We start from the raw sequence: 21,149 nt of genomic DNA, 5'->3' as shown, positions 1-21,149 counted from the left end.
ACCTTGCTTTATTCACTCCTACCACAAGCCCCTGTGGTATTCTACAGCTGCTTTGTTACACTGCAACATGGCTGGTTTCTCTGAATAAAGCGGCAGTCATGTAAATGGGTATAAACCAAGTAGCAAAAAAAATTACTGACACCAAAGGAAATCACTTCATAGAAGATGGGGATAATTGAAAGCTTGCCTAAGGAGAATTCTATTTCTCTGGGCATTTGGTATTCAGTCCATTCAAGCAGATGAATCATTAAGTAAGCTTGAGAAAGACTGTGAAAATTTTTACAGACTCAGATTTTTAAAAATTTACCGTATTACTCATATATCTGTTTAATTGTATGAAAGTCTTACAGATGAACTGACTCAGAAAATTCTGGTTTAAGCCCACCCATAATTAAGATAAAGTAAGGGCAAATCTACAGATCCACTGAGTAACAGTGTCTGAACAAGAACTGAGGTCTTTGCTCCTACTCCAGTGCTCTTAATGGAAACATTCCTTAGAAGAGTTAAAGATAGAGTTTTAGAGTGTGGGAGGGAAATAGGGCTGCTGGCTCACCACTGCTGGAACCTGTGTGGTCTAGTGGTATTCTGGAACTGGTAACTTGATCTCTCTGGTGACTAAGACTAATATGGTTGACTACAGTGTCAGGGAGGTGATAAAGCCCTGGTAGCCAAACTATTAGGAATTGAAACTGTGACCCTAAATTTATATCAGCCAACGCTACAACTAACTGAATTCACCAACCACAGACAGATTAAGAAAGCAGAAGCATTTCAGCATAACCACAACTATAAGAAATAAAATGTTTTCTTTTTATGACTGACTGACTATTTTCAAGGTAGTTCTTCCCTGTCAAAGGTAAGTAGGTAAGAAGGCAAGTTGCTAAGAATTAATTCATGATTAAAGCATGGCCTCTGGGGCCTAGGTTCAACTTTTAACCTTCCCATGCAATGTCCCACTCACCTTCCCATGCAATAGGTGAGTGAACAGGGGCAAGATACTGGAACTTTCTTTCCTCTCTGGGGGGAATAAACAGAGTCTACCACAAAGGGTTACTATAAAGAATAAATTAGTTAGATACACAGAGCACTTAATTCAGTAAATGGTGCTGGGACAATTGAACATCTACAGGCAAAAGAATAAATTGGACCTCTTTCCTATACCATAACAAAAATTAATAAAATTATAAGACTCTTGTAAGAAAAGATAGGAGTGAATCTTTGTGACTTGGGCTAGGCAAAGCTTTCATAAATATGAACAAAAGCACAAGCAACAAAAGAAAAATTAGAAAGTTTGGACTTCATCAAAATTAAAAACATTTGGCCTTCAAAAGATACCATCAAGAAAGTGAAAAGACAGCCCACGGGATGAGAGAAAATATTTGTAAATCATTTATCTGATAAGAGACTTGTATCCAGGACATATAAAGAACTCTTAGAGCAATAATAAAAATACAGTATAAATAATATAATAATAAAAAGGCAAATAGCCCATTATAGAATGGGTAAAGGACTTGAACAGACATTTCTCCAAAGATGATATACAAATGGCCATAAGCACATGAAAAGATGCTCAACGTCATTAGCTATCACACGGAAATGCCCATCAAAACCACAATGAGATGTCACCTCACACCAACTAGGATGGCCATAAAAAAACAGACAATAATAAGTGTTGGTGAGGATGTGGAGAAATTGGAACTCTCATATACTGCTGGTTGAAATGTAAAATAGTACAGCCACTTTGGAACAATCTGGCAGTTCCTGAAAAGGTTAAACAGAGTTACCATATCACCCAGAAATTCCCGTCTTAAATATAGACCCAAGAGAAATGAAAATACATGTCCACACAAAAACTTGTATAAGAATGTTCACAGTGGCATTATTCATAATAGCCAAAAAAGCAGAAGCAGCCCAAATGTCAATTAACTGATGAATGGATAAATAAAATGTGGTGAGCACTGAGTAACATATAGGATTGCTGAATCAATGTTTTACATATGAAACTAATATAACATTGTATGTTAATTACACTTCAATTTTTAAAAAGTAGGGGGGAAATGTGGTGAATCTACAACGGAATATTATTAAGCCATGAAAGGAAGGAAGCACTGACACCTCCTATAACATGAATGAACTTCGAAAACATTAGGTGAAAGAAGCCAATCACAAATGACCACATATGTTTCCATTTATATGAAATGTCCAGAGCAGGCAAATCTATAGGGACAGAAAGTAGATTAGTAGTTGCCTGGTGCTGGGGGAGAATTAGGGACCAAGGCAATGTGACTGCTGATGGTACAGGGTTCCTTCTGGAGTGATAAAAATGTTCTAAAATTGATTGTGGTGATGATTACACGTACCTGTGAATACACTGAAAACTACTGAATTGTACACTTTAAAGAGCAAATTATATGGTATGCAAATTATATCTCAATAAAGCTATTATATTAGGGGAAATGCACTTAAAACAGTCCCTGATGCATGACAAGTGATCCATACATATTAGCTAATACTATTATATATGAATAGAATCAAAACAGCCCTTAGAGATTATCTACTCTGATCCTTTTATGTTACAGATGAAGAAGTTGAGGGCCATATGGCTGACTTATCCAAGTTTACATGGCTAATAGGCAGGAGTCAGTACTGAACCAGTTTCAATCAGTATGCTGTCTGGGACCCCAGAGTTCCCTTGCAAAAATCTGAAAAACTAACCTAAGGTTAAAAGTTCCCATGTCTGAGAAAACTCAAGCCAAATCAGTTCTCCTCCAGAGTTAAGACAGGATTTATGCTTTAAAAATAGAGATACAGACCTCTTTTAGGAAATAGCTAGCAAATTCTTGTAAGAAAGTCCACCCAAGAAGGGGAGGTGGTGGTAAGGCTTATATGAATAAGTTACAGTGCAATCACTTCATAAAAATGTATTTTAAGGTTCTAGGGGAAAGGGAAACAGACAAGTCTCCAGACCTGTGGGTGGGATGGATGTAGCAGATTTACAAAGAGGCTCACATGACCGTACTAAAAGGAGTCTACTGCTTAAAGCCAACTCACATCCTTAAAAGGCCAAAAGGAGAGAAATTAAACTTAGAAGGAACATTTTAAGACTGTGCTGTTATAAAACCATGGCCCACGTAACTGATAAATGATGACAGTGAGGGTGGGGAGCAGAAAAGAATCTTTTGAACTTGTCATCCCACACAGAGAAGAGCATCTCTCAAGAAAGCATCCGTATCTTTCCATTTTCACATGCTGGGATGTGTGAGGGTGGAAAGGCTTGTGGAGAGATATAAAGAAGAGAGCAGAAAGAGGAAGATGAGATGACATAACTAGGATTCTCTCAAACCAGGCTAAAAGTCCTCTGGAAGAGCTTTAGTCTGCAGGGATGAAAGAGTGAGGAAAAAACCAGGAATATATGAAACTGGACAAAGGCAAAAAAGAGCTGCAAGTCTACTTTCTTCCCCAACCCCCCAAGAACAAATCTGACACAAAAGCAAACTGGTCCCATATCTGTCCCGCTGGTTTTCTTGGCACACATCTTCCATTCTCCAAATGGGCCCAGATGAGCTCGCTGGCCCTCGTGACTGGTCCATGTAGCCCCAAGCCCCACCACCCACACAGGCTACTGCTCCTACACGCCTCTCTTGATATCTCCCTAATGATCTCCACCCTTCTAAATTCATCACTGAAAAAGTCAAAGAAATGATTAAGGTGAATCAAAAGAAAGAAATTCGGTATATATATTTTTAAGTTATGGAATAAAATAATTCTCTTTTCTATCACATTCAATTCATTCATTTGTCAAATATTCACTGGGTCTCAATTTTGGACCATGCACTAAGTTGGGTACTGGGAGGAAGAGTTAAAACGAGTGTGTCTACTGGGAAAGATGAACAAATAAACCATCAGTGTGGTAAGTGCTGTGCTAGAGGTATACAAATTACCAAAAGACCTTAGGGAGGTCTCCAATCCCCATGGGGATTGGGAACATAGAAGGCATTTCAGTGAAATAGGTGCCTTTGACACATGATAAAGAATAAGCTCTAGGGGCACCTGGGTGGCTCAGTAAGTTGAGCATCTAACTCTTGATTTTGGTTCAGGTCATGATCTCAGGGTTGTGGGATGGAGCCCTGTGTTGGGCTCTGTGCTCAGCGTGGAGTCTGCTGGAGATTCTCTTTCTCTCCCTTTGCTCCTCCCCGACTCATGCTCTCTCTCTAAATAAATAAATAAAATCATTTTTTTTTTAAAGAATAATTTCAGGCACCTGGGTGGCTCAGTTGGTTAAGCGACTGCCTTTGGCTCAGGTCATGATCCCAGGGTCCTGGGATCAAGCCCTGCATCGGGCTCTCTGATTGGCAGGAAGCCTGCTTCTCCCTCTCCCACTCCCCCGGCTTGTGTTCCCTCTCTCGCTGTCTCTCTCTCTCTCTCTGTCAATTAAATAAATAAAATCTTTAAAAAAAATAGAAAAGAATAATTTCTATATAAAAAGGCAAGGTGGGCAGGGGAAGGCGATAAAAGCTAAGGAGATAGCATGGTCCAAACTACTGAGCATAAGAGAATAGGAAAGACTTCCAGGAACGTCAACTAAAACTGGAACTAAAATAATGTACTCTGAAAAGTGATATGATCATTTCTGCATCTGTTCCAGAGAAATGTGCCAAAGTGTGATTAGTGCAATACCCAAGAGAAAGTTACATGCCCCTGCATATGAGAATGCAAGAAGGAATTACTTCTAACAGTTTTTAAGCTCAGACACAAAAACCACAAAATGGGCTTAAACTTTATTTTAATGATATAGGGATATCACATATAATCAGCCTGTAAAGTACAGAGGTGGTTCACAAAGAATAAACCTCCGTTGTTTGGAGAGGACGGATCAGACAGCTTTTTATGAAAATTTTTAAAAATCATAGAGAAATAGAGAGGTATAGGAGACAGAGAAAAGCAAAGTACATCGAGGACTGGCCAATCCAACCGTGAACTCACAAGGCACAGCCAACATACTCAAACAATCCACTGTTCTCTGATTACCTGTGCTACTTTTTAAAATATCCACAAACACAAAACCAGCCCAACTCATTCTCTCCCCATTAATTGGCCCTAACCCAAAAATACTGGGAATCAATGATCCAATAATTCATTTTCTATGTTGCTCTTATGTTAAAATTATTCTGGCTGAGTGTCCCTCCTCAGGGCTTCTGCTAAAGACTTATTTAATGGTAGCCCACAAAGGATCTGGATCATTAACAGTTGATCATCCAAGGAGAAGATGACATATGGTTCCTTGATTTGATTCTATTAGTTCCCTCTTGAATATATTCCATCTTCTTCCCTCTGTGGAGAAACGCTTCTTTCTCTGTTGCGGAAGAGGAGTCATTTTTGCAGTTGTAATCCCCTCTCCATGAGACTTACGGTAAAACTCAAATACTAGGCTCACATTACTCAGCCATAAAAAGGAATGAGATCTTGCCATCAGTGACAACATGGATGGACCTAGAGGGTATTATATGCTAAGTGAAATCAGTCAGACAGAGAAAGACAAATAAATACCATATCATTTCACTTATATGTGGAATCTCAAAAACAAAACAGACTCTTAAATATAGAGAATAAAGTGGTGGTTGCCAGAAAGGAAGTGGGGGTGGGAGGATGGGCAAAAGAGGTGAAAGGGATAAAGAGGGACAACCTTCCAGTAATAAAATAAATACATCATGGAGGTAAAAAGTACAGCAGAGGGAATATAGTCTACAATATCGTAATAGTGTTATATGGGGACAATGGTGAGCACTGTGTAACGTACCAAACTGTCGAATCACTGTTGTACACCCGAAACTAATATAACATTGTATGCCAAATATACTTCAATAATAAAAATTTAAAAATCAACTCACAGTAACTATAGTGTCCTTTGCAGGAAAAGAACTATAATTTGACCATTTGAATATAGTCACTAACCTATGCGCGATTCACTGACTTTCAGAGTTGAAAAGGACTCTGAAATTCTTATCCAGTACCAGAGTACACAAGAACTAAAGGAGAAGCCACATTAAGTCTAGGACGTATGATACCAGGAAGAAAATGAGAAGACCAAAATTACATTCTCAGTACTATGATATTATACTAAACTCACTTGGTCCATAAATATTTGTGTGCCTATTATGAATTTGGCACTGTTTGGGGGTGCTTAGGATACATCACTAAACAAAAACAAAGATTCTAACTTTCACTCTGAAGAGGGGAAGAGGCGGCAGAATTTGGACAAGACAGACAATAAACAATAGGCATAATGAAGTAAATTATATAGTGCAAATTATATACTAAGCAGATGATAAGTGTTACAGAAAAAGAAAAGAAAAAGTAGACCAGGGCCAATAATTAAGGGGGGAGGGAGTTGGTTACTGTATGAAATAGGGTGATTAGGGTAGGCCTCAATTAAAAGTGTAACGACTTGAAATGTGACAGGGAGCACACATGGGAGTTGCTTAATACCCTAACTAGCCTTTTCCCCTCCTGCTGACTTGGTTTCTCCATTTTTAGAACTGAAACAATGATTCTCTTCAAATAAGGGTGTTATTTACATTGAGATAGTGATTATTATTTTAAGTAACATTTTAGTATCTTGAATAGTGCGGAGCACAATGGAAGGAGGGGCAAGGAGAATGGTATTGCATTATGAAAAGGACTTTCTCAGAAAAAAATAATCTCCAGGCACTATTTCCCTATATGGAAATAAAGTTAATACTTTCCAAACTCCACCTGGGACATAAAAACAATGAGCATAAAATCTTACAAACTGTGTAAATACATACAGCATCATCTATTGTTTTGAATTCTTTTTAGATTTCTTTTTATATATTGTCTAAGCTGATGTCATCTGTTTTAGATCATGCGACCCCAAAAGGCAAGACCTAGTCTACTTAACCATCTTAAATGTATGCATGGTGCCATGTATAAGTCGATATGTAACAAAGAGTATGTGATCATAAGTAGAAGTATCTCCTACTTTTTTTTAATCCAAACATCTCAAAGCATTTAACAAAAAGTGTCACACATTTTCAAAGCACCTTCAGTGACAGACAAGCAGTGCAGTGTGATGCAGTGAAACGTAGAGGCTTTAGAAATAACCTGTCTGGTTTTCAGGCCTCAGCCTAACCACATGTTAGCTGTGCAACTTTGGGTGAATCACTTAACATCTCCACACTTGAGCTATTTCACCTGGGAAAACTAGAATAATAATACCTATCCCCAAGGTTTTTGTATAATTGAGCTAATGGATGCAGAAGTACCTGGCACAGCGCCTAACTCATAAAAGGCATTGAATAAATGTTAGTTTTCTCTTTGCCAAATTTCTCCCCACCCCCTGAATCCCCATCCCGAACCCCAACACACACACACACACACACACACACACACACACACACACACACTTCATCAGTGAGTAAACAAATGTCTTGCTTTAAATTATAAGCAGAGCGTAAAAGACAGCCAAGATCTCCTTACTCCATCCCACGAGTCCTGGCAGCCTCTCAGCTGTGGAATCCCTGGTTATTTCCTTTCTCAAGAAGGAGATACTATTCTGGTTTGACAGATCCTTTCCTGGACACACTCTCAGAATTCCCTAAGGTTCTTATCGTGGCTAATGGATAACAATGCAGAGACTATGGGAGTGAACAATCACTCTCTCTTAGCTAAAAACTTCCTTTATTGACTTCTCTGACTTCCCGTCAGTATTTCTCTGACAAATCAACCTCTTGTTCTGGGCAACTATTAAAAATAATTTTCTTGAAACTGAAAAAACACATTTAGCTTTCAACAATAAATCATGCTAACCTCAATTATTAGCCACTTAGACTACTAGCTTATTAGAATATCAGAATATGTGTAAAATTAAATTGTTTACATTTCTGTCTCCTTCTTTAACCCTTAGAATATGGCCAACAAATATGGGAGTGAAGAAAGATATCTTTTAGTTATGTCTTTTACAAGATAATGTGGATGACAATAATACTCTGTCTATAAAATTTATTTAGTGTCTAGAATGATTACCTATTCATTGAAAGAGAAACTGAAAGTAATACAATTAATAGCTTGTTCTTGTGGCTTACAGTTAAATGGTATAAAGTTTTTTATTATGTGGCAGCGTCTTGTATCACTCTTTTCCAAGCACACAGCACAGTGCCCAGAAAACAAGTGGCAGTCAATAAATTTTTACTGAATGAAATGAATTAATTACCATTTGGTTTTATACCAAGGACCAACATATGACCTTTAATCCCCTAAAGATAAAACACACAATCCCATTATATGTGAACCACATCCACAACACCAGAATCTAAGATTCCCATTTTGAAAGAATAGCTAGAACAACTTCTTTTTGAGGCAATTCTGCTTACTTAGCACTTTACTCCCCCCTACAGTTTTCCTTCTTTTGTTTTTGTACTAAGGATATTTGTATAAAAACAGAATCTTTGTTGCTTAGTAATTCATCTGCTCCAGCTGCTTGTGTTCTGTTCCCAATCAAAATTCTCGGTGTTCAGCCTCCTCATCATTTTTACAAGGGGTTAGCGAATTGGCCAGGCTTGCTCCTTTCTCCATTTCTATGGAACCCTGGGCCCCAAGCTCCCATACATTGCTCTTTTCTTGGCTTCTCTCTTGTAGTTATGTCTGGTTGTACATATCTTTTCTATCAGCACACATCAAAAAGTGCCCATTGAGTAACACAGCACTACCCCAATTCCAAAATTCTCTAGCTTCAAGTCAGAGCAAGGTTACCCAAAGTCACAGAGGGTACACAGAGAGGGCCAGGAGCCCAGAATATTACAAAAGGGTAGGCGGGTGCATTTAGGTAGGTAGGAAAGTAATCTATTACTCCTTCAGAGGTGAAAGCACGTAGGAAAGTTGATCACCTACTTTTATTGTCAATTCAGTTTAAAGCACTTTACTAAACACACATCTTTCGACATCTAATTCTCATTGTCTTCCCTTCCATTCCATAGACCTATCTATCTCTTTCTCAGAGCTGTTTCTCTTATTTCTTGCTGTTCCTCCAAAAAGGACAATAAACAATTTCCTAGCCACTCATCATCATAAACTCTGACATGTTAAATTACCCCCTACTCAGTTTATGGACCCTATTAGTCCATAAAACTCTTCCCTCACCAGCAACCCACCCCACACAAAATTCTTATTTCCCCTTTTCCCTGCTGGGAAGTATATTTCCTAAAGGAGCAACTGAGCCAAACCCACCACCTTCCTTCTGTGCCGAAGGTGTATCCCCCAACCTCAGGACACTAGGGGCTCTCCTTACCTGGAAGGCAGTTGCATTCAAACGTGAAGTCACCCGTCTGCCGGCAGGTGCCACCATTGACACAGGGGGAGGGTGCACAGGGCACGTAGGGGCTGTCACAGTGCTGGCCTGTGAAGCCCTGGGGGCACTGGCACTGATAGGAACCCGGTAGGTTGAGGCAGGTGCCACCATGCTGGCACCGTCCTGGAATGTCGCACTCATTGACATCAGTCTCACACTTCTGTCCTGTGAAGCCTGTGAGGCATCTGCAGGAGAACTGGTTGGCCACGGTGGTACAGGTACTTCCGTTTGCACAGGGATGAGACAGGCAAGCATCACTCCACTGGCACAGCTTACCTAAGGAAGAAGAACAGAACTCAGTGCTGCCCACTGAAGTGGGAGCCAGCCCCATCGTCACCATCGCACGTCTCCCACCCACCCAACATCAGTTACTGTGTGGAGAATCCCTAAGCTCTCTGAACTTCACAGGAAGCCCAAACCAGAGCCTCCTCAAGATCACCTGATACAGGCCCTCCCTGGGGCCCTCAGCCAAATACAAAGACTCAGGGGAGCACACGGAGGGGACTGTAGGCTAGTCGTATGAAGCCCCTCCTTGTAGGATGCCATCCTACCTCCTGACTCACACCTTGTCTTTGCATAAGCTGCGCCTCTGTTTGGAATGCCATCTTCCTTTTTGTTTACCTAGTGAACTCCCACTTGATAACTCTACTCAGAAATTTCCCTATTGGGGCGCCTGGGTGGCTCAGTCATTAGGCGTCTGCCTTCGGCTCAGGTCATGGTCCCAGGTCCTGGGATCGAGCCCCGCATCGGGCTCCCTGCTCAGCGGGAAGCCTGCTTCTCCCTCTCCCACTCCCCCTGCTTGTGTTCCCTCTCTCGCTGTCTCTCTCTCTGTCAAATAAATAAATAAAATCTTTAAAAAAAAAAAAAAAGAAATTTCCCTATTGCCCTTCTCAGCTCCCTAAATCACTCTCTCACACACATCTGTACATGTACACACACACTCCAAATTTGCTGCTTCCATTTATTGTATCACACACCACACAGGCAAGGGCTGGATCCCGGTAGTAGGCTCTCAAAGCATGTCTTCTGAGTGAATAAAATGCATTGATCTTTTCCGCAATATATAGTTACTAAACAGATCGCTTATATGATAGAAACAAGTCAATGCTGGGGCACCTGGGTGGCTCAGTCGTTAAGCGTCTGCCTTCGGCTCAGGTCATGATCCCAGGGTCCTGGGATCGAGTCCCGCATCGGGCTCCCTGCTCAGCGGGAAGCCTGCTTCTCCCTCTCCCACTCCCCCTGCTTGTGTTCCCTCTCTCACTGTGTCTCTGTCAAATAAATAAATAAAATCTTTAAAAAAAAAAAAAAAAAGAAAGAAACAAGTCAATGCTACTTCTATTTCCTTTAAACACAACCCACACACATAACCTGGGAAACATTTTATTAATTGTGGTCTTGCTATAAATATTGCTTGATGTGTTTGAAGAGGATGAAGAATCTCTGGCTATTTATCTATGAAAAAAAACTAGAAGCTGTCACGAGAATAAAGGTCTAGAAAGGTAAGTCTTATGGACTCTCAGGTAGGAAAATATAAGAGGAAGCCAGGAGACTCCGATGTGCTGGATCCTACAGCATGTCTTTGAGACAGAAGGACAGAGAAAAAAAAAAATTCCCATGCTATTAGTAAATCTGGTATTCATATGGATTTTTGTTTTCATCAGCTTAAGCTTTTTGTTTTTAGCTAAAGATTATGAGAACCCCCTGAACTTGTTAGTATTCCAATCGGTTGTCTAGGTAAACATCCATAGAAAAACAAATGAAAGCCATGACAGCTTTTCTAAAAGGAAGAAGGAGATGACACATGAGCACACAGAAGTGCTCTCTATCAAGGAATGTCACATCAAAGGGGAAAGGTACAATAAAAATTTGGGCACAGCAGGGGCGCCTGGGTGGCTCAGTCGGTTAAGCATCTGCTTTCAGCTCAGGTCTTGATTCTGGGGTCCTGGGATTGAGCCCCGTGTCCAGCTCCCTGCTCAGTGGGGGGTCTGCTTCTCCCTCTGCTCCTCCCCCCACTTGTGCACTCTCTCTCTCTCAAGTAAATAAAATCTTAAAAAAACAAAAAAACGGGCACAGCACATGTGTCTCAGGATGCTAAGCAGAGAGAAAAAGAAGGAACTAAAAATTCTTCTTCCTTTTTTTTCTTCATTCCTCTGAGAGGAACTTACCTACACTGGAGAAGAGACAAAAATGGTTCCTTCTGGCTACCGTGTGTATAGAGTATTTGCCTACAACTGAAACAGAAAGGTCCCTGAACCTACGCTATGTACATGCACTAACTCCCCACCTCTGTTTCTTCAACTATGAGTGGAGATAAGCTAAGAAGGTCTGACTAGATGGAGTATAAGGGCTACCACAAAACCAAAAGGGTAAACTTAACTGTTGTAATTCCTAAAGACAGACAAAAATGGCAGATGTGTGAAAATAATCAGAGCCCTGCAGAACACCAAGAAGAGTTCCTTTTAATGGCAAAGGAAGAAGTTTTAACATGGGGATCATTTCAGAGTAACATTTTAATTATTAAGAAGACATTACTGCCATTTCCACTAGTCAGGTTTAAAATGTTTTAAATGGCTATGCCTTCCCTTTGTTTGTGGAGCAAAACAATTCAAAAATGACAATCAGGGAAAAAAATATTCTTTTAACCACCAAATCTCTTCAATGAATCACAGCAACAATTCTGTCATGGTCATGATGAAGATAATGGACCATTCTAACTATCCTCTACCCCTACCAACACCTTTTAATGAAAAATCAGTAAAACAAGTATTCCAAACTAACTGATCCAGTCTAGTTTACTGAGTATGTTTTTAGTTTTTATCAAATTTACAGAATTGCTGGTGTAGCAAGGGACAAAATAGTGAATGGTTCTGCTTTCCTCATCTAACTTAATAAACATCTGTGGTTCATTTTGAATAAAGCTCAAACCCACCTCTGAAGAACTCATAATCTAGTCAGATAAGAGACATATTAAAAAAATTATTACAATAAAATGTGACACATAGGATAATAGAACATAGAGACTAACTGCCTAAAAGAATCACAAAAAAGTCACTAAGACAGAATTTTAAGTAACATTGGGCAATCACCAATTATAGAAAAGGGCATTCCAGGCAAAGGGGTGTGCAACAGCATGGAGGCAACAGGAAGTATGACATTTTCGGAAATGATGAGAATGTTGTTGGTGCGACTAGAGCTAGATGCTTGTGGGAAGTGAAGCTATAAAAAGATGTAAGGCTGAGACCATGATGGGCTATGGAAGCCATGTAAAAGAGTTTGCAGTTGACTCTGCGGATGATAAAAAGTCATTAGGCTTTGTAAGCAGGTGAGTTTGTGAGAGGATTGGCATTTATGATCAAAGATGTGGCAATGGGACAGGTGAACAAGACAGGGAGAAAGTAAAGGCAAGGAAACCAGTTAGGAAGCAACTGCAGGAGCCCAGGTATGGGCTGAGCTGTCACCAACATGGACAAGGCTAGACCTCAACTGCAGAGCAGGAAAGGAAATGGAGAACAGCAGACAGGTGAGAGGTGCTTTGTGGCTAGGTTAGGGGCCCGAGTCTAAGTGGGGTAAGGGAGAAGGGGGGGTCTAGTTTGAAATAGGTGGGCTATACATCACCACCACCCATTTATATCAACATGTTGAGTGTGAGGTACTTGTCGAGTTTCCAAGGATAATATGCATCAGACAGTTAGAAATACGAGCCTGAATGTCGGGGTAGGGGTTGAGTGAAAAGGGTGACTATAAGAGTCACCAGCAACTGAGGAAGATAATGACAGCTGAAGCCATTGGAGATAGTGAGCTGGGGGAGCTGTGATATGGCTCAAAAGAGGGCTCAAAACAGAGTTCCAAGGAACACAAAAATTTAACAGATGAGGACAAGGCAATGCAGAAGCAAAAGGAATAGTCAGAATACAGAAAACCAGAAAAACCAGTGCCCTCAACGTCAAGAAGTAAGTAATCAATAGCACAGACAGCTTTTCTTCTAGTGACGGTGAAGTAAAGTTCTGATCCCCAATCTTGACATATATACTTTAGGCAGTCAAATACTTCTGCCTTTCTCTTTCTCTTTCTCCCCTCTTAGAACTCTCAAAAGGGAGTTAAAGATAGTTGTCTGGAACACTCTAGTTCCTTATCATAATGTTAAATGTACACCAGAGTTAGACGATCCTTAAGAGCAACATGTCAGGGCGCCTGGGTGGCTCAGTTGGTTAAGCGACTGCCTTCGGCTCAGGTCATGATCCTGGAGTCCCTGGATCGAGTCCCGCATCGGGCTCCCTGCTCGGCAGGGAGTCTGCTTCTCCCTCTGACCCTCCCCCCTCTCATGTGCTCTCTCTCTCTCATTCTCTCTGTCTCAAATAAATAAATAAAATCTTTAAAAAAAAAAAAAAAAAAAAAGAGCAACATGTCAAGATCTAAGGGATGCTAAAGAAAGGTATCTGCTGAGAATAGGAAAATAGGGCCCTGAGTCACATTTGTTACCTGTAAAACCAACTTGGCAGGTGCACTCATAGTCATCCCGGCTACGCACGTGGCAGGTGCCTCCATTCAGGCAGGGGTGAGAAACAAAGCAGGGGTGAGTGGTCGAGTACTGGCAATCATCGCCTGTGAACCCCAGGGCACATCGGCATGTGGCTTTCCCCAGCATGGCCTGGGCCACACACGTCCCACCATTCTGGCAGCGGTTCTTCTCACAGGGGTCTCGATGTTGACAATATTCTCCCAAGAAACCCTCCGGACATCTGTATGGAAAAGAGAGGAGTCCATGAAAACACCTGACTTCTTGTAAGTCCGAAAACTTTACAAGATAATGCAGTGCATTCAAGAAAACACTAGACTATGAATTGAGAGACCTAAAGGTACAACCTGTAAAACTGCCTTAGTTCAGAAGTGCTTAGAGAACTTAACCACACACTCTCATGTCCTTTGAGTCTTAGTAGGTGACAGAATACCAGGTGGGTGACCCAGCATGGTCTGCCATGGCCAGTCAGCACAATCCTTATCAAAGGCAAAATGCAACCACAGCTTTTCTCATGTAAGTACAGGCGGGTATGGTGAAATAGCACTTTTTTGTGCAGCACTGTTGATACTTGTCTGTTTAAATTCATTACCTTTCTCATTTTGACTAAGTCATTTGATAGGATTAAGACATTCACATGATAATGCATGGACTGACCCTCTTATCCTCTCCAATTTAGAATATATAAAATATCATGTGCTTTCTCTCAATTAGGCACTGAGAAATAATAAGTTCTTCTTTTCTTGTTTCTATTGAGACATCAACTGGCCTATATCTAGATTTCTGGGTTATGTTCCGGGGTTACATTTCTCTATGATGGAGAAAGAAAAAGGAGGTACAGGAAAGGGGAAGGGTTCAAAGGGGCTTTTTTAAAAACTTAAATCTGTTAAGATATAAATAGCAGGCAGCTTTTTTAACCAAATAAAAAGCACAAAATATAATGAAAATGACATAAAAATATCTAAGGTACCATACAAATGCCAAAGTGAGTAAGACAAAACAATTCAAGAATAACATTCTGTAACATTCTCCACGTGGTGTGTTGAGGAATCTTTTTATGTGCAACCCATTGATTCATAAGATATGCAACCATCCCAAATTGTGTGTAGTATTTATGACAATCCTACATTCTCTAAACAGGATTTAAAAAAAAAAGGCATGGATAGTCTCCATTTTCCTAATATAGGGGTTATTTAAATGAGACCTCTAAGAAGCATTCAAAAGTAACACAAAGACTTTGATTCTAACTATAAATTTTACCATTTGGCTGTCACCTCAGATATTTGGTTAAACCTATTTCTCCATTTTACTTTTTGGAGGATAGCAAACTAAGTCTACAAGGCTGCTCCATCATTACTTCAAAGATGACACACTTAAACCAATAAAACTCCCCCCTCACAACCAGCTCCAATCACAGCTCCCTATGTGCAGATTCTATGTCCTGATTCTCCCTGTCGCCCAGACTTGAAGCACGGATATTGTGTATTCCTCCTTCCTGTCTTTGTCCAATCACATCCAAGATGTTTCATTGGGCATTGGTTGGCAAGGTGAGGTCTTCAGAGGTCCCAGCTATTGAGAAAAGGAGGAGGACCAGCTATTAAGGAACTAAGACAGAACATGCCCAAAAGAATTGTGCAGTAGTTAACGTGGCTGGAGGAGGAAACAGAGCTGGTAGGTGGCTCCCCTCTTCCTAGATCTGAAGACAGAAAGCACGGCAGAGCCAGGAGCAGCTAGAGCTCTGAGCATCTTCATGAGCAGGTGAAGCTAGAGATGGAGAGGCAGTGAGGAGAGGGCAGAGCACTAAAACCAAAGACTGGCTGCAGTTTCTGGGAGGAGTGTCTGCACCTCATATGGTCAGAGGCCTGTTTGGAGTGAGTCCTGGTGCTGTGAACTTAGACGTGTTCTTAACTTCACTGTTAGTTCTTGCACATTTTAAATAGTTAATAAAGCTACCTACATTGTTGTAAGAACTGAACAAAATCAAGTATGTGAAGAGCCTTATGTTAAAAAGTTTTGCAAATGAAACATTTTTTTCTCTCTTTGCACGTATTGAGGAAAATATGATGCTTTATTCAGATCACAGCTTGATTTGATAATAGGTTATTTTCTGATTTTTTTAAAGTAGGAGAACAAAAACTGTCAATGTAGCATAGCTAAAATTATCCCTGAGCTATATTATTAAAAGCATTTGTAACTTATTTAAGAAGTCTGTTATGGATGATATTAAAAACTGCAACACAATTCTCATTCACAGTGGCAGTCCTATGGGCATTAAGCCTGGCTGACAACTCTTGATTCACCCATACGGAAATTATTCACCTTATAAATAATGGCAAACTTTTAAACCTGGGTGGGCTTTTCCCAGCTTTGCTCCTGGATTATTACACCACCACCACCTCCCCAACACTATCATGTGGCATCTGCTCAGAGAATGCAAATTCATTTAAATATTAGTATCATAAACATGTAAAGAAAACATAAGGTTCCCAGGAAAACAAAAATGAAACAATATGAAAATTTCTGGAGCCAAAGAAGAATATTCCTGAATTATGTGTCACTAGGGTTTAATCTGCATTGTTGCTCCCTACCAAGTACATGAAAATAAGTTTCAACTAAGGTATGTTTAAGAAACCAGTAAAAGCAGAGGTGGGCAAATACAGCTTGTAGACCTACTATGGCCCACTGCCTATTTTTGAATGGCCCATGAGCTAAGAATAGATTTTCCATTTTTTTTTAAAGATTTTATTTACTTATTCATAAGAGACAGAGAGAGGCAGAGGGAGAAGCAGGCTCCCTACTAAGCAGGGAGCCCGATGCAGGACTCAATCCCAGGACCCTGGGATCATGACCTGAGCCAAAGGCAGACGCTTAACTGACTGAGCCACCCAGGCGCCCAGTTTTTCCATTTTTGAGTGATTAGAAAAATGTCAAAAAAAAAAAAAAGATAATATTTTGTGACATTTGAAAATTATGCAAAATTCAAATATCAGTGTCCATAAATAGTCATATTGGAACACAGCCACACTCATTCATTTATGGATTGTCTATGGCTACTTATGCATTACAATAACTGGGTTAAGTAGTTGTGATGAGACCATTTAGCCTGCAAAAATATTTGCTATCTGGTGCTTTATAGAAAAAGTTTGCTGGGTGCCTGGGTGGCTCAGTCTTTTAAGCATCTGCCTTCGGCTCAGGTCACGATCCCAGGCTCCTGGGATCAAGTCCCACATTGGGCTCCCTGCTCGGCGGGAGGCCTGCTTCTCCCTCTCCCACTCCCCCCGCTTGTGCGCTTTCTCTCTCTCTCAAATAAATAAAGAAAAGGAATAAATAAAAGAAAAAGAAAAAGTTTGAGTAAGAAAATATATGAAGCCCAATTCTATATATAGCATCCAACATGCTTATTAATAATGATGTTAATGATGATGAAGAAGAATGTTCTCACAGCAGTTTCTGCAAAGAATATTGCACTTATTCATTCATGCAACAAACATTTAGTAAGTGCCTATTATGTGCCAGATATTGTTCTAGTGCTAGGAAAGTCCTTGAACTTGTGGAGTTTAAATTCTAGTAAGGGAAGATAAAAAACAAGATTAGTAAGTAAAATATATAATCTGTTCGGTAGAGTTAAGTGCTATGAAAAAAAATAATAGGAAAGGGGGGATGGGAAGTGATGGAATTGGGAATAGTAGGGTATAGATAAAATGAAATATTTTGGTTTTAAATAGGAAAATCAGAGAAGGCCTCACTGAGAAGGCACATTTCAGTCAACACCTAAATGAGGTGCGGAACTAGCCATGCAGGTATCGAGGGGAAGTGTATTCAAAGCAAAGGGAACAGCAAATACAATGGACCTAAAATAGGAAACAGTCCTGGCTTGTTTGAGGAATAGCAAGGAGACCTCTGTGGCTCTCTCAAAGGGATTAAAAAAAGAGTAGCAGATAAATGGATGAGAGCTATACTGTTAGGCAGATCATGAGGGTTCTGTAGACCACCATGAAGAAAGCTTGAGGTTTTTACTCTAGGTGAGATAATATAATGTACAACTGACTTAGTCTCCTAAAGTCCATACATAGAACTACATCTTATTTTTATGTGAAACTAGACCTACTGTTAATATAATATTTAATTTCTTATTTAAAATGTTCTAGAGGGCTAGACATCAATCAGCCTATTTCTTTACCTTAAAACATGTACAGATCTCTTTAACCTAACAAATCTCTTTTAAATTAACAAATCTCTTTTAAAATGTTTTAGTGAACATTTTTCCCTAAGCCCTATTTCCCTTTCCAAACTCTTCTTCTATCACAACCAAACTTCTGTAACTGTGGCCTAATTTCACAGATAGTTTCCCTTTCTCTTCCATCTAGTTCTTACTTGTCCCTTTGCAACAAAACTTTCATTCTAATTATCGCCCAGAAATTATGCTCTAAGAGCAATGACTTTCCCCTCGTCAAGTTCAGTCTGAAATTTCACCATAAAGAAATTCTCTTTCCTGGAGCGCCTGGGTGGCTCAGTCGGTTAAGCATCCGCCCACTCTTGACTTCAGGTCAGGTCATGATCTCAGGACTGTGAGATAGAGCCCTGCGTTGGGCTCCACGCTGGGCGTGAAGGCTGCTTGAGATTCTCTCTCTCTCTCCTGCCTCTACCCCTCTCCACCCCTCCTTCTCTAAATGAATTAATTAATGAAGAATAAACCTAAAAATATTTATTTAAAGAAATTCTCTTTCCTGTAAGAGGTGTCTCTGACCACGCCTTCTATCATTTTAATCTTTTTTTTCTTTTTTTCTTGTTATGTTAATCCCCATACATTACATCATTAGTTTTAGATGTAGTGTTCCATGATTCATTGTTTGTGCGTAACACCCAGTGCTCCATGCAGAACATGCCCTCCTCAATACCCATCACCAGGCTAACCCATCCTCCCACCCCCCTCCCCTCTAGAACCCTCAGTTTGTTTTTCAGAGTCCATCATCTCTCATAGTTCGTCTACCCCTCCGATTTCCCCCCCTTCATTCTTCCCCTCCTGCTATCTTCTTCTTCTTTTTTTTTTCCTTAACATATATTGCATTATTTGTTTCAGAGGTACAGATCTGAGATTCAACAGTCTTGCACAATTCATAGCGCTTACCAGAGCACATACACTCCCCAGTCATTTTAATCTTTTTACATTTGGTTTCTAGGATGCCCTCTATCTCAAAGCTTGGTAAATTCTTAGTCTAGATTGCTGATTCCTTTTCTTCTTCCCCATCAATTATGGGGGAACTTTAAGTTTGGGATGCACTGCTCTTTCCTTTCATATGCATTTGTTACTGTTGTTGTTGTTCATTTGGTTTTAAACAACTACCTTCATGTACCCACATAAACAGCTCCAGTCCCATATGTTCAGTTTACTAAAAGTCATCCACTTATCCTAAAATACTCTGCAGTACTTGAAACTGAACATTTGAAAAGTGGGATCATGTTCCTACAAAACTTTAATTCTTCCATTTTTCTAAGGTTTCCATTCACAATCTCAAAAAGTCACTTTTGGTTACTGCTTTTAAGTTATATATAACATTATCATATTCTGACAAGTCTTATTAAGTGAATTCCTACAATACTCACCATTCATATTCACAGTTTCCTTTTTGATATAAATTCTGATCATCTTAAAAGCCTCAGGCCAGATATCATCCTTGGAATAACAGAATCTTGGGATTCTACACACCCTAAGGTAATTTCTACCCAGTGAGATAATTCTTTCTAAGATATCCTTAAAAGATGATTGCCAGTCTCTACTTGAATATAAGCAGTTAAGCATGGTGCCTGAGTAGTAGTAAAAATTTAATAAATGCTTGAAGTTATCATTGTTCTTGCTATTAAGAGTACAGATTCTAGAACCAAACCGCATGGATTTCAATTACAGCTCCCCATTTACTTGATGTATGACCTTGAGCAAGTTATTAAACTTCCTTGTTCTAAAATGGATTTAATAATAGTGCTTACCTCATAGGGTTTTTAAATAATTGTAAAGTACCTAGAAAGGTATCTGGCACATAGTAAACACCATGCATTTGTTAAGTAAAATAAAATTAATGGCTCACTACACTTCAACAACAGAACAGTCTTCAGTGTGGGTGGATTGCATTATCAGAAAGCTCTTTCTTGACTTTTTTTTTTTAATTTTTTATTGTTATGTTAATCACCATACATTACATCATTAGTTTTTGATGTAGTGTTCCATGATTCATTGTTTGTGTATAACACCCAGTGCTCCATGCAGAACATGCCCTCTTTAATACCCATCACCAGGCTAACCCATCCTCCCACCCCCCTCCCCTCTAGAACCCTGTTTGTTTTTCAGAGTCCATCGTCTCTCATGGTTCGTCTCCCCCTCCGATTCCCCCCCTTCATTCTTCCCCTCTTGCTATCTTCTTCTTTTTTTTTTCTTAACATATATTACATTATTTGTTTCAGAGGTACAGATCTGTGATTCAACAGTCTTGCACAATTCACAGCGCTCACCATAGCACATACCCTCCCCAATGTCTATCACCCAGCCACCCCATCCCTCCCACTCCACCCCCGACTCCAGCAACCCTCAGTTTGTTTCCTGAGATTAAGAATTCCTCGTATCAGTGAGATCATATGATACATGTCTTTCTCTGATTGACTTATTTCGCTCAGCATAACACCCTCCAGTTCCATCCACGTCATTGCAAATGGCAAGATCTCATTCCTTTTGATGGCTGCATAATATTCCATTGTATATATATACCACCTCTTCTTTATCCATTCATCTGTCGATGCACATCTTGGCTCTTTCCACAGTTTGGCTATTGTAGACATTGCTGCTATAAATATCGGGGTGCACGTACCCCTTCGGATCCCTACATTTGTATCTTTGGGGTAAATACCCAGTAGTGCAATTGCTGGATTGTACGGTAGCTCTATTTTCAACTTTTTGAGGAACCTCCATACTGTTTTCCAGAGTGGTTGCACCAGCTTGCATTCCCACCAACAGTGTAGGAGGATTCCCCTTTCTCTGCATCCCCACCAACATCTGTCATTTCCTGACTTGTTAATTTTAGCCATTCTGACTGGTGTGAGGTGGTATCTCATTGAGGTTTTGATTTGGATTTCCCTGATGCCGAGCGATGTTGAGCACTTTTTCATGTGTCTGTTGGCCATTTGGATGACTTCTTTGGAAAAATGTCTGTTCATGTCTTCTGCCCATTTCTTGATTGGATCATTTGTTCTTTGGGTGTTGAGTTAATAAGTTCTTTATAG

General features: G+C 40.0%; 1 protein-coding gene across 1 annotated transcript in view; it reads right to left on the bottom strand.

Annotated features, from left to right (window-relative positions):
* NOTCH2 (notch receptor 2) overlaps nucleotides 1-21,149 on the bottom strand; it is a 169,926-nt gene that overhangs the window by 83,210 nt on the left and 65,567 nt on the right. Inside the window, exons 3-4 of the mRNA XM_036090102.2 lie at nucleotides 13,844-14,103; nucleotides 9,305-9,640 (exon numbers count right to left, since the gene is read on the bottom strand). Coding sequence (XP_035945995.2) covers nucleotides 9,305-9,640; nucleotides 13,844-14,103 — 596 coding nt within the window. The remainder of the gene's footprint in view (nucleotides 1-9,304; nucleotides 9,641-13,843; nucleotides 14,104-21,149) is intronic.

This window comes from Halichoerus grypus, chromosome 5 (genome assembly GCF_964656455.1).
Source record: "Halichoerus grypus chromosome 5, mHalGry1.hap1.1, whole genome shotgun sequence".
Taxonomy (NCBI): Eukaryota; Metazoa; Chordata; class Mammalia; order Carnivora; family Phocidae; genus Halichoerus; species Halichoerus grypus.
The sequence above is the reverse complement of the archived record's forward strand: the minus strand, read 5'-3'. Positions and strand labels throughout refer to the sequence as shown.